Raw genomic sequence first — 16,004 nt, 5'->3', positions numbered from 1 at the left:
CTCCAATGGACGAAGGTATAACCGGGCCTTGTTTCCGACACTATCATAACACTCTGTTGTATCTTTTAGAGGCTCTGTAGACACTGGGTTGTACATGGGTGTTAGAAAAGTCAAACAGGTTAGGTTGTATTTTGATCACTTGTTCCACTCAAACTATAGGCCTTAAAAGCAGCAGGACTCAAGATTCGACCTGTTTTTAAACAGTTTTCAATCATTTCCCCAATTTTGATAGCCTCGGCGAATGGTCTACCCATAGCAGATATCATGTTCTGGAAGTAGTCCGCCTCTTGGGCCTGTAGGAAGACCGTAACAATTTCTGCTTTATGCATGTTTGGGCCTGAGGCCGTAGTTATGCTTTTATGCATTTTTGGGCCTGAGGCCTTAGTTATGTATACGTATACTTGGGCCTGAGATCGTAGCTTGTGCACATATATATTGGGCTCGAGGCCGTAGTTTATTCAGATAAATAGGTGGTTCATCATTCAGAAGAGGGAGTATTTATATCCTTACTTCCTTTGTTTAGTTATCAGTTATCATTTCAGTTTTAGTTTCAACAGTTATCATTTCAGTTCTCAGTTATCATTTTTCAGTTATCTCAAACTTGGAGATATTAACACATGGTAACCCATCTGAATTCAACACTTCAAAAGATGGCCAAGAAGTTCATATTAATTATGAAGAACTTATTAGGACAATGCAAAACTTTTGAAGTTTGAAGATTATATTTAATAATTCAAATTTGAATTTACTCTTTTTTCTTTAATTTAGTTGTTGTAAAATGTAAACTTTAATTTGCAAGTTTGAATTAAAAAGAATTTTTTTCCTTGTATTATCTTAAATTCTTAATGAAATATTCAAATATAAGGCTTTTAAAGCCTTTGAAGATTTTATTCAAAATTTCAAATATAAGGCTTTTAAAGTCTTTGAAATTTATTCAAACATTCTTTTTATAAGATTGTTTTTATGTTTTACATTTTTACTTTATCTTAATATAAATTACGATAGTTATGCAAAATACACAAAAAAAAAAATAATAAAACCGACCCGAACCATAAGGTCCGGAACCGTTCTGGTTCAATTTTCAATCGGCGAGGCATGGAACCGATAAGACCAGTATTTTGAAATCGGTAACCGGACTGGTACCAAGATCGGCCGGTCTCCTTTTCCTTTAGCCCGGACCAGCCCGGCCCCTTAACACTCTTAGTCAAACCTATCGATAACAGTCTTATTTGTTTCAGAATTTTTGGCTATTATAGTGAAGTGCTGTTATATAGAATATATATTATAATATTGCATAAAAATTAGTTCCATAAAAACTTGGCTTTTATAGTAAATGATTGTTATATAGTGATGCTGTTATAGAGAGGTCTGACGGTAAAACGGTAACTTTTGGTTAGAGGGAAGATGGATTCTCTCTCTGTAACTTTTTTGACTTCAATTCTATATATTTTTCTATTTATTCAATAAAGGTATTTTCTTTTTTACTCATTTGATGGATGTACTTGAGCCTCAATTGGTTCAACTTTTATGTATTAAGTTATCGCTTGTATGTTAATTTTTTCTTTTACCTTTGATTTTAGGTACTCTTAATGTTAAATGATAATTTTTAAAATTTCTAACAATGGAGTAGACTCCACACCTTCCAAGTCCCAAATGAGGTTTGAAAGATTCTAAACACTCTTTGCATTCCATTTGAAGCACATTAAAGAATCTCTTTTTAAATTTTTTACAATTATTTATTGCTGAATTTTTTAGAACTCCATAATTATCTCAAGCTAATACCAGTCTCATAGAATAAGCAAGCTGATCTTATTAAGGAAATGGCCTTCATGGCCATTTACAATATTGAAGTTAAGAAAGTACCCTCTTAGTCTTTAATGAATACTTATTAATATTTGATCTACCCTATTACCAGCTTGTGTGGCACAATTAAAAATATATGACTGCGCAGTAGTCATGGAAGTAACGTGAACATTTCTAGGCTGGGTAAATTTGTGTAGTTGGTCCTTAGCCTGCACAATCATGGGCGAAATTCCCATTAACGTCTCTTAAATGGGTTGGTCTAAACTCCTTTGCAAAAGTAATACAACTTGACTTGCTCTCAGATTTTAACTCATTCGCCAGGACTGCTATACAATGCAAGACTTTCTACATTAAAATTCTAGTGAAGAGGTAGTCAAGTAATCTTCAAGTGTTTTTTTTTTTTTTTTTTTTTTTTGTGGCGGGGGCTGTGAAAGTACATTACACTTGGCCAAAGAAGATGGCGAACACAGAAGATAACATATATTCCCTCTAGCGCCAACATAAAAATGGTGCCAAACTGATATAGCATGCCCATAACAACCAAATTTTGGCAATACACAGTATATGCCAACCAGTCCAACTTGAGCTATATCTCCTCAAACACCAAAAACACTAACATAAATGAATGCTACGCCATCACTGGCCACACATATCACTAATATCTAATAGAACAAGATAACAGAACTGTCAAGTAGGACCACATACATTATGGAAAGACCTCAAATGGTTCTGCTTTAGGTACACCCCATAACCACACCTTAGTTTGCAGTTTGAGTCCAAAACCGAACTAAGCATAATTTTAGTGGGGTACACCTAATAAAATCACATGAAATCAGCCACTGTTTGATCGTGCCTGAAAGCAATCAAGTTAGCTAACATCAGAATGATTAAGGCATGAGCAGAAGCGACGATTCAAATATCCATCCACGATGGTCTGCCACGAGGTATAAAGACAAGGCACCCTCCAATTACAAAAATGAAATATCACTGTGACATACTTTATTGTCATCATGGTCCTACATTAGAAACAAAGCCTTACCTGACGAGGGGACGCCGACCTTAATCTGGACTTGGACTTGGACTTGGACCTGGACCTGGGTCTACATTTAAAAAGGGCCCAAACCACCAAAAGAGTTAAAAGAGGCATCCCCGACTTTAATATGAATTAAAAAACTCAGTTGTCATGTACCTAGTCGACTTCACAGGAGATGCAGATCTAGACTTCGCCGGCGGTGATCTCAAAACAGATCTTCCAGCTGATTTGCTGCACAAGGAAAACTTTATGCTGGAAAACAAGAGAAAAATGAATGTGCACATACAACCCATTCATGATCTACAATATGAATACCTCCTCCTCTTCGGAATTCTGCTTCTGCTTCTGCTTCTGCTTCTGCTTCTGCTCCCCCTCGGACTTCTGCTCCTGCTCCTGCTGCGGCTTCTGGATGGACTTCGCTTGTGTTCTCTTACCTATATATAGGACAATGAAAATCAAGTGAGCCTAAAAATAAAGATATAAGTGACTGTAAAATAAAGTCAAAAATAGTACTACTTCAAGGATATAGAATTAGGTACAGCACCCAAGAAGATAACCTAAATCATTACTACTCCACTGAATATGAAACCCACCGCTCCATCCCAAAAACAGAGGACCCCGGAAACAATTAAAAGATAAAAAGCGACCCAGAGGGCATAGGGAAGAAAGGAAATCCAAATGCAGCACAGAAATAAACAAATACCCGGATATAGGTTCGTGTCCAAGGATTTTTGAACTCTGTATCATCAAGTTTGCGAATCTGAATAACAAGACAAAAGGTTAGCTACATGGCACTTCACTTTCTAAAGAATGAAAAAAGGAGCTGAAATATCCATAAGCAACAATCGACAGAATAAAAGTTACAAAATATCATTCAGGGAAAGGTTATAAAAACTCTAATGATGCACACAAATAGATTTGAACCAAGACCTTGAGGTAACCTAGCAGCTACGGCTACACCTCCTTGATAATAGATTGGAGCATTTGATAACTAACCATTCAAAACTTATAATACCATGTAGCAAAATAAGAAACTTACAGCATATTTCATGTCATCATAGTGTGTATAGTCAACCAGGCCAAAGGTTCCTGATATGAAAGAAAAAATTTAGTTTGGGCACTTGAGCAGCACAGGAACTAAGGAATACACAATAGATGCTACCTAGCTAACACTTTTCCTAACATTTTAACTCCTTAAGCATTCATATACGTTCAATTGTTTCCCCGGGATACCAAGAAACGTACAAGTGTAATGACAAGGTTTCCTTGAAGTCTTGAACATTGTGCTAAATTTACAAGTAAAAGCATAGGACATGTTAGGTCATACCTTCACTGTCACGGGAAACTTCAGAAAAGCAAACATCGCCAGCCTTTCGCATATGATCCTGAGATGTTTTCCAGAAGGTTAATGCAACAGCTACACATTCAAATCACCAAACAGAATCCCCAGGTAAAACTTCTGTTACCTTCAAATCTTGCCAGGAAGCAGAAGATGGGAGGCCACGAACAATAACTGTATGGTTATCATAGAAACCAGTTTAAAAAATTTAGGTGATTAGGGGAATTAAATAAATTTAGCGATTAGAGAAATTATATAGTAACACAGCCTTCAATATAGGAAGGCATTATATAATCCCTTAAAAAGATCCAGTGGCACCTCGATACTCAGAATGGCGAGAAATGCCATGACGCCCTCCACCATCACTGCGGCCATAGCCACCACGACGATCACTTGAAGATGGCGGCCCTCTACCACCATGAGCAAGCTCAACCTATATCAAGCAGTAAAAATGGTTATCGAGATAGTTTGCATACAGAAAAATCTATATTTCATAATACAAGGAAATTTAGCTGAGCTCTTCTTACCCGCAGACGACAGCCATCAAAGTTGTAGCCGTCTCTACCCCTGATAGCATCTTCAGCATCACGAGCATTTTCAAACTGTATACAAAAGAACTCAAAATGATTGATTGACAATCAGAAAAAGAACAAAGAAGGAGAAAGTGAAGGTTCAAGTGAACATATGTTCACATAACCAACCTCTACAAAGCAATAGCAAGGAGGACGCGGGGGAATCTTCAACTCAACATCCAGTATACGCCCATACTGCAAAAATAAGAGAGGTCTAAAGATCAGTAACCAGCTCTTTAGTTTTGAATTAAGAGTAAACAAGAGGAGTCAAAATGAGCTACACTTCTCAAAAACAAGATTTTCTGGCCAATACTTCAACGATCATACATCAGGATCTAAATAGATTAAGATTTTCACACACTGAAACTCAGCTAGAATCATTGTCGCCTTTCTTGACAATCTCTTACCAACTAACAATAACACCATTGACATGAATAGAAGAAACTCTTAGAACAAACATCTTTAGCCCTTCATTTGGTTAAAAGTAGTCCTGAACTCTTGACTCTGGTTATCTCTGTCTTCAGCATTCATGATCACAGGGGAGGGAATCTTTTGACCAGTGTCGGGGCGAGCATGAAGCGAAGCGACAAGGCCCCAATTCGCTTAAAGCGTGAAGCGAAGCGAGCGCTTCATTGATTGTTTTTAAAAAAAAGGACCAAAATAAACATTGTACAAAGACAATATACATAAGCACATATTCAATTAAAAAACTAAAAAGTAGATAGCACAATAGACAAGCAAAATCAACACTAAATGTAAATAGATCAAAGAAATAAAAAATTAGCAACCTTAATTGAAAAAAATACACATGAACAAAAAATTTTAAAAATGATAATAATCAGCTATTATAATTAGAAAAATCCACTGAAAAGAGAATTAAAGACCAACCGAAGAAACAGACTAGGAAAAAAAAAGAATAAAAAATAAAGCAGCAATAATTTGCAAAACAAATCCCCAATAATTTGAGGATTTTCAGCAGAGAAATAAGAAGAAGAACAAGAAGAAGAAAAAGGGAAGAAGAAGAAGGAAAAAAATTGGCAACATTTACCTGCTTCAGCAGAGAAACGAAAAAGAAGAAGGGAAGAAAGAATAAAAATTGGCAACATTTACCTGTTTCGGCAGAGAAACGAAAAAGAACAACAGAAGAAAAAAAATAAGGACAAGGAAAAAATTTATACTTAAGCCTTGAACAGAAAACCCTAACTTTGTTGAGTCGCACAACTTGTGAATGTCAAGCCCCAGGTTCAGTCCACAAAATTAAACCTTTTTGAAATTTTTTTATTTAAATTAAACCCTTCAAAACTTAAAAATTAGTAAGGCGCACAATTATAGCTTTACCTTTGTTTCATGCTTCACAGTCACAAACATACGCTTCATCGAAGCGGCATCGCTTCACCCCATCTGAAGCGCCAACCTTACCGCTTCGCTTTTCGCTTTAAGCGCAGAAGCGACTGCTTCCCCAACCCTGCTTTTGATCTCAAGAAAACCTGGAGAGGAGACAGGTTAACTAGCCTATATCTTTTTTTATGGTTACCGTTGTAAAGCCTATATCACTATCACCCTTTCTTTTCCAATTATATGTTCACATCATTATTGAAGTTTTCTTTAGCAAGAGTTTGGCTTCTTATCCATACCAGGGTTGGGGGAAGCGCTCGCTTCTGCGTTTAAAGCAGGAAGTGAAGCGATACGATAAGGTTGGCGCTTCAGATGAGGTGAAGCAATGCGGCTTCGATGAAGCGTGAAGCGAAGGTAAAGCGAGAAGCATGCAAATCATGCACTTTATTAATTTTTAAGTTTGAACGGGTTTAAATTTACAGAAAAAATAACTTGCAAAATTAATTGCCCATTGAACCTGAGACTCGACAGAAGTTGCGTGACTCAACAAAACTAGGGTTTTAGAAGCTTGAAGACTTCTTCAAGGCTCAGGTATGAATTTGTTCCTTGTCCTTTTTCTCTTCTCTTTCGTTTCTCGGGTGAAGCATGTAAATGCTGCCAATTTTTTTTTTTCTTGTTCTTATTCTCATTCTTCTTCCCTTCGTTTTTGTTTCTCTGCTGAAGCAGGGCTGTCAATTTTTTTCCTTCCTCTTCCCTTTTTCTTCTTATTTATTTATGTGCTAAAAATCCCCAAATTGTTGATGCATCGTTTTCTATTCTTCTCTTGTTTTTTTCTTCTTCTTCTTCAATTAGTCTTTAATTTGCTCTTTTCAGTAAAATTTTCTAATTATAATAGTATAATATTTCCTTTTTTTTAGTTTTCGTTTCATCCATTTTCAGTGAATTATTTTCAATTAAAGTAGCTAATTTTATTTCTTTGATTCATTTACATTTGGTGTTGATTTTGCTTGTCTTAAGGAGGATTTTGTTAAGTTGAATATGTGCTTATATATATTATTGGTGATGGACTTAGAGATCGTGAGGAAGAGGAGGAAGAGGGTCGTGTATGGTCAACCCAAGATCAGGTGGGGTGCTTTGACTAGTGACAAAGCGCAGGAGTTGGGGTGGAAGTTGTTGGCTATGGGAGCCTGGAGGAGCAGTGGGGACGCGAGCTGTATGTGGACCACGACACCGGAGTGTATTAGAGTAGCTGCGAGAGAAGTGTTAGGGTAGGTACAAGAGAAAGTGGAAGCCAAGCAAACGGCATACTTGACACTTATAGAGAGAGCATGGACGAGGAGGCGAAGAGGATGAACATGGAGGGATATAGGAGGGCTAAGAAGAAAGCGAAGTTAGCGGTTACTGCGGCTAAGACTGCGGCGTTTGGGCGTTTGTATGAAGAGCTTGGGGCCAAAGGCGGGGACAAGAAGCTATACAGGCTAGCCAAGGTGAGAGAGAGAAAGGCCCGTGACCTGGATCAAGTTAAGTGTATCAAAGATGAGGAAAGTAGAGTTTTGATGGAAGAGGCTCAGATTAGACGAAGATGGCAGACATATCTATATTATTATAAAATCATGAATACAATGTCGGTTTACAAAAATAACCTTATAATATTAAGCATAATAACTCATAATAAAAGGACATAACCCGAATTTTAGATATTAGCCTTATAATCCTATTAATTTTAGGACATAATACTACACGTTAGGAATCCTACATGATTACCTTTAGGAATCCTATTAGTATAATTACTTCCGGGCGGTCTAATTCATATAAAATTGAACAAGTAAATATCTTTAGTCATGTAATCCTATTACTTTTAGGATATACTTCTTTAAAATTCCTATTATTAATTTAATTCGAAAACGTATTATAATGTCCTATTACTAATTTAATTTGAAAATGTATTATATTGTCCAAATTCATTTAGAAAAAGGAGAGCCTATTTTATTATAAAAGCGTAAATACAATATTAATATACAAAATAGCCCTAAAATATTAACCGGAATAACTCATAGGGAAAGGACATAACTTCACTAACCTATTTTTTGGACTACAATACCTTATTTGCTAATTTTTAAAATTAATAAAATTTTATCTATTAAATTCTTATTAAAAATATATATGAAGGTTTAATAAAATTAATTTCATAAGAATCCTTCGTATTGGCAATACATTACCACTCCATAATGTCCAATACCAAAAATAATAAAAGTAATATTAAATGGACTGCATAAAGAGTTGAAATTGAGAAAAAATACCCCCACGATAATATATTTTTATATTATATTTGAACTATTTTCCTACTCAAATAATATTTTTTTATAAATTTTTCATGTAATATTGAAAATACCCAATTATTAAACAGCAGCTAAGAAACTAAGAAAATATTTAAGAATATAAATGTGTGAGAAAAAAAAAATGGTTGGTAAGAGTCAATACCACTAATGATTCTACAAACATAAAGATCTAAAAGTGAAATGTCATATCAATCTTTTACTCTTTGAAAATAAAATTTATAGTGGATAAAGTTATAATTAAGATTAAATATTCAAAACAAGAGATGAACTAATATTAAGATCTGAATCAACATAAAATAAATTATTTTTTATGTTAAAACTAAATAATTAAATCTTTAATTAATTATTTAGCAAGAGAGTCCAATTTAATTATTTTTTAAATTCATCATATGAGTAAAATTCTTATTCAAGTTAAAAAAATATCTTAGGATACATAAATTTATTCCATAAAAAGAGCGTTAGAACACAAAGTAAAAATGTTAGTATATTATTAAGAATCAAAATGTTATACAAGTGAGTGACGAAGCACAATCAAAGCTAAATCATAATCAAGAACAAGCTTTCAAGACTATATTATTAAGAGTTGACTCTGGTATAACGAGATTATTCTTTGTAGATGCCTCCGGCGTAATCGAAATAATATTTCTATGTCATGCATTACTTACAAATATCATATCAAGAGGCATGGCACTGTTAGCAATAATAGCAAGTGGTTTACCAACAACGATTTTATTATGAGACCACCCACTTTAGATTTGATATACCTCTTCAAACAACTTAAATAACCATCACAAATATATCAAAACAGAGCAATGATACTAAATTTGTCAGGAAAGCAAAATTGATAATATTGTATGAAACACTTATGGCAAAGTGTCAAACGATCGAAATAATTGCCGAGAGTTCTTATTAATGAACCGTTTGATAGAAAATTAATGGTTTGGGAGGTGATTTCTATCAAATACTCTAAAATCGACAAAAGTAGAGACCGTAAAAGCTAGCTTGCCAAAGTTATAATTCTGGCCTTAAATGAAAAAAGATTTAACTATCAAGAAATATAAAGTAAGAACAGATCCAGTATTCAGTGTCTTCTTACTTCATGTCGGAAACGAAGAAGAGCATCCAATAAAAGATGATTTGTTTTTTCTTGAACACTTCATTATCAATCCCAATGGTAATGGTAGTACATTTAATAAGAGAAATATTTCTATCATTAGATTAAAATGTAATTTGTGCAAATCGCAAGATAGAATTAAAAAGATACCAACTAAATAAAAGGTTGATTGCAAAATTTTATAATAAAAATAAAATGTTTTTCAGTTTTTGACTCAGCAGAAAATGATACCAATAATTACTACCAAGAAGAATACTTAAATACTTTAATACCAAATGGCCTTCTACCATAAATGTTTGTTGTCAAGTTTATTAATTCTTACATATGTTAGTGTCACCGTATATATAATAGACTAAGTTAAAATTGATCTTCCATTTTATATAGGTTAATGTTTTTAAAAAAAATGTCTTTCATGCCACTGAAAAACTTAGATACACCGAATAGCTTATGTAATAGCACACATATGGTATATAGAAGTTTTGACAATAACGTCATACATGCAAAAATTATGATACTGGCAAATGTGCTTCTAAGTATATTCTTATCCCTGAATTCAACTTTCGTCTTCCGAAACCAAGGAATATCCTTTTAAATTTGTGTGAAAATAACTTTTAGTGTGTTTATGTTTTGCAAATATAACAAATAAAGCACAAGGACAAACATCCTAAATATTGGACTATATTTACCGCAATATATTTTCTCGCACGTACAACTGTATGTTGCACTTTTAAGAGAGATATCAAGATCGACAACAAGAGTGTTGGTTAAGGCAGAGCAACCAAAGCATTAGGAGGAAACATACACAAAAAAATATTGTCCACAAAGAAGTGTTCGTTAATATACCATCACATTAAATATTTTTAAACCATAATACATAATAATCTAACTAACATGAAAAAATTGATCATTTGTGTAAGTTTTGATGATATCCTTTTATTTTAAATTCATGTATTATGCTAATGTAATAATATTTTTTAGCATTTAGATGATTGTTGTATTATTATACATAAAATTTCTCTCATTAATTAAATTTTATTGTTTCTTCAAATAAATAAATATTTAAATCATCACGTGTCATTATTAACGTGCAACGCACATTCATAGATACTAGTTTCCATAAACTCCTGAACGAAGAGGGTGATAGGGACATTGTGTTGGGCGACTTGGAGCACTCCGAGATGCGTCGGGATTTCGGGTATTGTAGCCGCATAAGAGTAGAGGAGGTCGAGGAGGCTATGCGTAAGATGCACATGGGTAGAGCTACCGGGCCAGATGAAATACCTGTGGAATTTTGGAAGAATGCGGGTAGAGCAGGTTTGGAGTGGCTCACTAGGCTGTTCAACGTCATTTTTAGGACGAAGAAGATGCCCGATGAATAGAGGTGGAGTACGATGATTCCTCTGTATAAAAACAAGGGCGATATCCAAAGTTGCAATAATTATAGGGGGATTAAGTTGTTAAGCCATACTATGAAAGTTTTGAAGTGAGGGTGAGGACCAATGTGTCCATTTCTCAGAACCAATTCGGTTTCATGCCGGGGCGTTCGACTATGGAAGCCATTTACATTGTGAGGAGATTGGTGAAGCGGTATAGGGAGATGAAGAAGGACTTGCACATGGTGTTCATTGACCTAAAAAAAGCATATGACAAAGTCCCGAGAGAGGTGCTCTGACGATGCTTGGAGGCTAAAGGGGTCCCAGTAACCTACATTAGGGTGATTAAGGACATGTATGATAAAGCTAAGACTCGGGTTAGGGCAGCAGGAGGAGACTCGGAACACTTCCCGGTTATGATGGGGTTGCACCAGGGATCAGCTCTTAGTCCATTCCTATTTTCCTTGGCGATGGACGCTTTGACAAGACACATTCAAAGTGAGGTGTCATGGTGTATGTTATTTGCTGATGACATAGTTTTAATTGACGAGACACGGGGTGGTGTTAACGAGAGGCTGGAGGTTTGGAGGCAGACCCTAGAGTCTAAGGGTTTCAAGTTGAGCAGGACCAAGACGGAATACTTGGGGTGCAAGTTCAGCAACGGTACCCAGGAAGGGGATGTGGAGGTGAGGCTTGATACGCAAGTCATTCCCAATAGAGGTAGTTTCAAGTATCTTGGATCTATAATACAAGGTAACAGGGAGATTGATGAAGAAGTCACGTATCGTATCGGAGCAGGATGGATGAAGTGGAGGCTCGCTTCCGGTGTCTTGTGTGATAAGAATGTGCCGCTGAGACTTAAAGGTAAGTTCTACAAGGTTGTAGTTAGACCGACTATGTTGTATGGAGAAGAGTGTTGGCCGGTCAAGAACTCTCATACCTAGAAGCTAAAAATAGCTGAGATGAGGATGTTGAGGTGGATGTGTGGGCATACTCGGTTGGATAAGATTAGGAATGAAGTTATTTGGAAAAATGAGGGAGTGGCCCCTGTGCAGGATAAGATGCGGGAGGCGAGGTTGAGATGGTTCGAGCATGTTAAGAGGAGAAGTATAGAAGCCCCGGTTAGAAGGTGCGAGCGGTTAGCCTCGATGGGAAGCAGGAGGGGTAAAGGTAGGCCTAAGAAGTCTTGGGGAGAGGTTATTAGGCGGGACATGGCGCAGCTGGAGCTGACTAAGGACATGGCCCTAGACAGGAGGGTGTTGAGGTCAAAAATTAGGGTAGAAGGTTCGTAGATAGTCGAGTGGTTCGCTTTGTCTTACTCAGTTCGCTAGTATTAGTGTTAGTATGATATCTTTTATTCATAGATGGCTATTACTACCTAGAGTTTGACTGCATTCTTGGATTTGATCTTATTTCATCTTGCTGTTATTCCTACTTGTTGCAATTACCTTTTCTTTTTCAGTCGTTCTCTAGCCGAGGGTCTATCGGAAACAGCCTCTCTGCCCTTCCAGGGATAGGGGTAAGGTTGCGTACATCTTACCCTCCCTAGACCCACTTGTGGGAAACTACTGGGTTTGTTGTTGTTGTTGTTGTTGTTGTTGTTGTGCAAAGTTTATTTTGGTCTGTTTTTTGAAAATCTCGCTTCACTTCTATGAAGTGCTCGCTTCGCTTCATGCTTCACGCTTAAAGCGAATCGAGGCCTTGTCTCTTTGCTTCGCTTCTCTTCACGCTCACCCCAACACTGTTACAAAAATTTCCAAATTACAATCAACTAGTATTTGTATATGCACCGGAGAAACTACAAAAATACAGGCTAAAAATGTAACATAATAAGCATATATTTATCTGCAATACTATCACAAGTAAAATGTGAACTTCAAATTCAGGTTCTCAATAGTTACATGCACTTTGATGGTACTTTTTGTTAAAGATAAATAAGTGAATTGTGAGTGTCTGCAATAGCTTCCATATATCAAGTCTTCAATCCTGACCTTAATTTATCTGGCCAACATTGGTAAGCTAAAGCAAGAGAAGACAAACCTTGTAGAATAGATCTTCAACTTCCCATTCTTTTATATCTGCGGGAAGGTTGCCAACATAGATTGTGCGAGAAAAACGGCCACTCATTCTGAACTATGTAGGTATTATTCACTGCAATGCTGCATGTCAGTGTAACTTATAAACAGTGCAAGAACTTCCAATTAACATTGTCGAACAATAGTTAGATAAATAAATTGGATATACATTTTGATCATTATGTATTTGTTTGATTCGACAGTAACAGATTCAAGTAGAAAACTTTGAAGCAAACCAAGAGAGCAATCCTCGAGTTGAGCGGTGCTCCACAAGCTCCATTGCTCATATGCATCAAGATGCTCCAAAAGCTATAAGTTATTTGAAATTAATATTTGGGTCTCCTCATCTTTATAAGCTCTCCTGAAAGTGAGCAAGAACCTCCCACTATACATAAATACAAAATGCCACCCTGACCTCTCCCACTCCCCATATACATCCCTATGTTCCATAGCTCATTTTTGTCCCAAGTGCTTGAAATCTATCATAAACAAAGCATCTGTGTAATGCGATGAGGTAACACAGTCATATATTTATGCATTTATCTTACCCAGATCTCTTTTCTTTCTTTCCTTATTTTTTTATTAGTATCGTACTCAGATTTCTTTTTAACAAAACTGAGAAAATTAATCCCAAAAGATATGCAATGTATCCATAGCCATTTAAAAGTCGCATAATGCCATTTTATTGCAAATGATTTCATTTTCTCTCAACCGACATAAGACTAACATGCCTTTAAGTAACCCCTAGTCAACCAATAGCAGTCAAACAATAATTTAATTTTCCCGAGAAAGAAAACGAGTGATATTCTTTATGACGGTGGTGCCCAATCCAACTTGTGCCCACCTCAACTATCTGCCATGTAGCCTGCTACAGCCAACATACACAAAAAAGAGTAATGTTACATTTCTGCTCCATATCAATTCTATCCCACCAGTTCATTTTTTAGAGCAACTAACATCACTACTGCAGAGAAGGTGAATATGATGCATACCTAAATCAAGAGGAATAATGGGTTTGCTCTGTGGAGAAGGTATGGAAGTAAGGTGCACATCAAAGAAGCATAACCCTTAAGACCTACACATTCTAGTTCTCATATACGTATGTTTGGCATGACAAATTGTTTTCCTTGATGAAATCATTTTTTACCGTAGTCGGTTAGCTTGAATTGTGGAATATGCTATCTTGAAGGAGATAACTTCCCACCAAAAGGGGCGAAATGGCTTCTTCGCTTGCAAATATCCCAATTCTTACCTCATATTTTTTGCTTCAATCAAGAATTAGATATTTTTGTTATCCTTTAATACTCAAAAATATCACCAAAGCATCATCTTAACACCGTACATACTGAATGTTACATGATATCACCTGCTTCCATACTCTACCATACACTAGAAAAATGATCCAGAAAATGATTTCTCAATGTATAAGATGTTTAGTGAAAAAAATGGGACACGCCTTATAGCCCATAAATGCAGAATAACAACGCTCAGTAGAAAAACCTAGGACCCAACGAAATGAACCATACACAAATAATTCACGACATAAATGAACTAAGAAAAGAATAGACCTGTACAAAGTTCTTTTTTTTTCTTTAACTACAGACACACTGATTCGGTAACTAGGATTTTTTCCCATTTACCCTTGTCGGTAGACAAAGTGGATGGAAAGATTAACAGTGTGACTTGGGCGAAGAACAGAATGTGAAGAATAATTACCTTTGATTTCAGTTTGATACGGTAGAGAATCCGATGAATTTGATGGAAGGGAATTCCCCTTCCGCTTTGAATATTTCACCCCTTATTGGACTTCTTATCGGCTTCTCTGTTGCTGTACTGTAGGTGGGCTCGGTGAATGTGATTGCCTGGGTGATAACGGGCTCATTTGCATGTATACCCAGTTAACTTATACCCGTTTTGCAAAAATAATTACAACGTATCTACTTTTCAGGTAACTTCAGACATACGGGCCTTAAGTAACAAAAATTTATGTCTAAAGTTTGAATTTCAGAATGTTTTCCTGAAGTATAGCAAAACTTCAGATATTTTTGCCTAAAGTGGCCTGAATTGCAAAGGCAATCACGCAAACTTAAGTTCATAGTGCAATGGCAAACTTCAGCGTAATAAATCTACAGCATGTTTTGGCTGAAGTTTTTGTTTTGTAATTGCTGAACTTCAGCATTCTAGGAGTTGAAGTTTATTTTGTAATTGTTGAACTTCAGCATTCTAGGGCTAAAGTTTATTTTGTATTTGCTGAATTTCAGTATTATAGGGCTGAATCTTGTTTTGTATTTGGTGAACTTCGAGCTGAAGTTTTTGTTTATATTTGCTGAATTTCAGCATTCTTAGAGTTGAAATTCTAAGTCTACACACAAACTTCAGCTCTGAAGTGCAACCAATGACTAATAAGTCTGAAGTGAAAAATTGTACTTCAGGTGCACTTAAGGCCAATAAGTCTGAAGTAAAAATTTGCACTTCATATGGAATTAAGGCCAAAAGGTCTGAAGTGCAACCAACGCTTTTATGCACTTAAGGCCAAATAGGCATGAAGTGCAAATTGCCCAGAAACAGAAATTTGTTCTTTGAATTATAACAATCCAATTTACGATTTAATACCTAAATCTACTCCAAATGAACTCAAATTTGATACATAACCTCCAAATATTATCAGGAACAAACCTCAATCATCAATTTGTCAAAACAACAATAAATCTAATGAACCCATTTTGCAATTAAGAAATAGAAGAAGAAGAAACCCTAAGCAGTAGTAAAAAAATAAAGCATCATAACAGCTCACCATTGTAAAATATCACAAACTACATTAAAATATATTCACAACCATCATATAAAATTATTGTCGCCTGAAGAAGAAGAAGAAGAAGAAGAAGAAGAAGAAGAAGAAGAAGACGAAGGAGGAGGAAATAGATGCCTAAAGTTGTTTAAAAAGTGAGTACAAGTTAAAAAAAATTAAAAAGTGGGTATAGATTAAATGAGGGTGACCAAATAGGGCGCCCCGTGCAATTT

At 35.8% G+C, this 16,004-nt stretch overlaps 1 protein-coding gene across 14 annotated transcripts; it reads right to left on the bottom strand.

The window, feature by feature from the left end:
- Nucleotides 1-2,266: 2,266 nt before the first annotated feature.
- LOC104096271 (serine/arginine-rich splicing factor SR34A-like) lies at nucleotides 2,267-14,858 on the bottom strand. Of its 14 annotated transcripts, none has more exons than XM_070187514.1 (14): nucleotides 14,700-14,843; nucleotides 13,153-13,848; nucleotides 12,949-13,059; nucleotides 4,877-4,942; nucleotides 4,703-4,777; nucleotides 4,494-4,608; nucleotides 4,303-4,349; nucleotides 4,164-4,221; nucleotides 3,876-3,925; nucleotides 3,540-3,596; nucleotides 3,152-3,270; nucleotides 2,993-3,067; nucleotides 2,843-2,903; nucleotides 2,267-2,737 (listed from the first exon to the last, which is right to left on the bottom strand). In XM_070187514.1, the coding sequence occupies exons 3-14, from the start codon at nucleotides 13,033-13,035 to the stop codon at nucleotides 2,672-2,674; spliced, it is 876 nt and encodes a 291-aa protein (XP_070043615.1). In that variant the 5' UTR covers nucleotides 13,036-13,059; nucleotides 13,153-13,848; nucleotides 14,700-14,843; the 3' UTR covers nucleotides 2,267-2,671. The 14 variants fall into 14 exon arrangements, with proteins under 14 accessions (XP_070043615.1, XP_070043620.1, XP_033512031.1 ...); XM_070187511.1 differs by having other exon boundaries at nucleotides 2,573-2,765; XM_070187519.1 differs by lacking the exon at nucleotides 13,153-13,848 and having other exon boundaries at nucleotides 2,267-2,656; nucleotides 14,700-14,858.
- Between the last annotated feature and the right edge of the window lie 1,146 nt (nucleotides 14,859-16,004).

This window comes from Nicotiana tomentosiformis, chromosome 10 (assembly GCF_000390325.3).
Source record: "Nicotiana tomentosiformis chromosome 10, ASM39032v3, whole genome shotgun sequence".
NCBI lineage: Eukaryota > Viridiplantae > Streptophyta > Magnoliopsida > Solanales > Solanaceae > Nicotiana > Nicotiana tomentosiformis.
This window is presented reverse-complemented; position numbering and strand designations above follow the sequence as displayed.

Coding starts and splice junctions, on each gene's coding strand:
- LOC104096271 (XM_070187510.1), bottom strand. CDS start 13,035: ATGAGTGGCCGTTTTTCTCGCACAATCTATGTTGGCAACCTTCCCGCA. Junction 4,609..4,702: donor TTGATGGCTGTCGTCTGCGG/GTAAGAAGAGCT, acceptor TGCTTGATATAG/GTTGAGCTTGCTCATGGTGG. Junction 3,597..3,875: donor ATGATGACATGAAATATGCT/GTAAGTTTCTTA, acceptor CTTGTTATTCAG/ATTCGCAAACTTGATGATAC.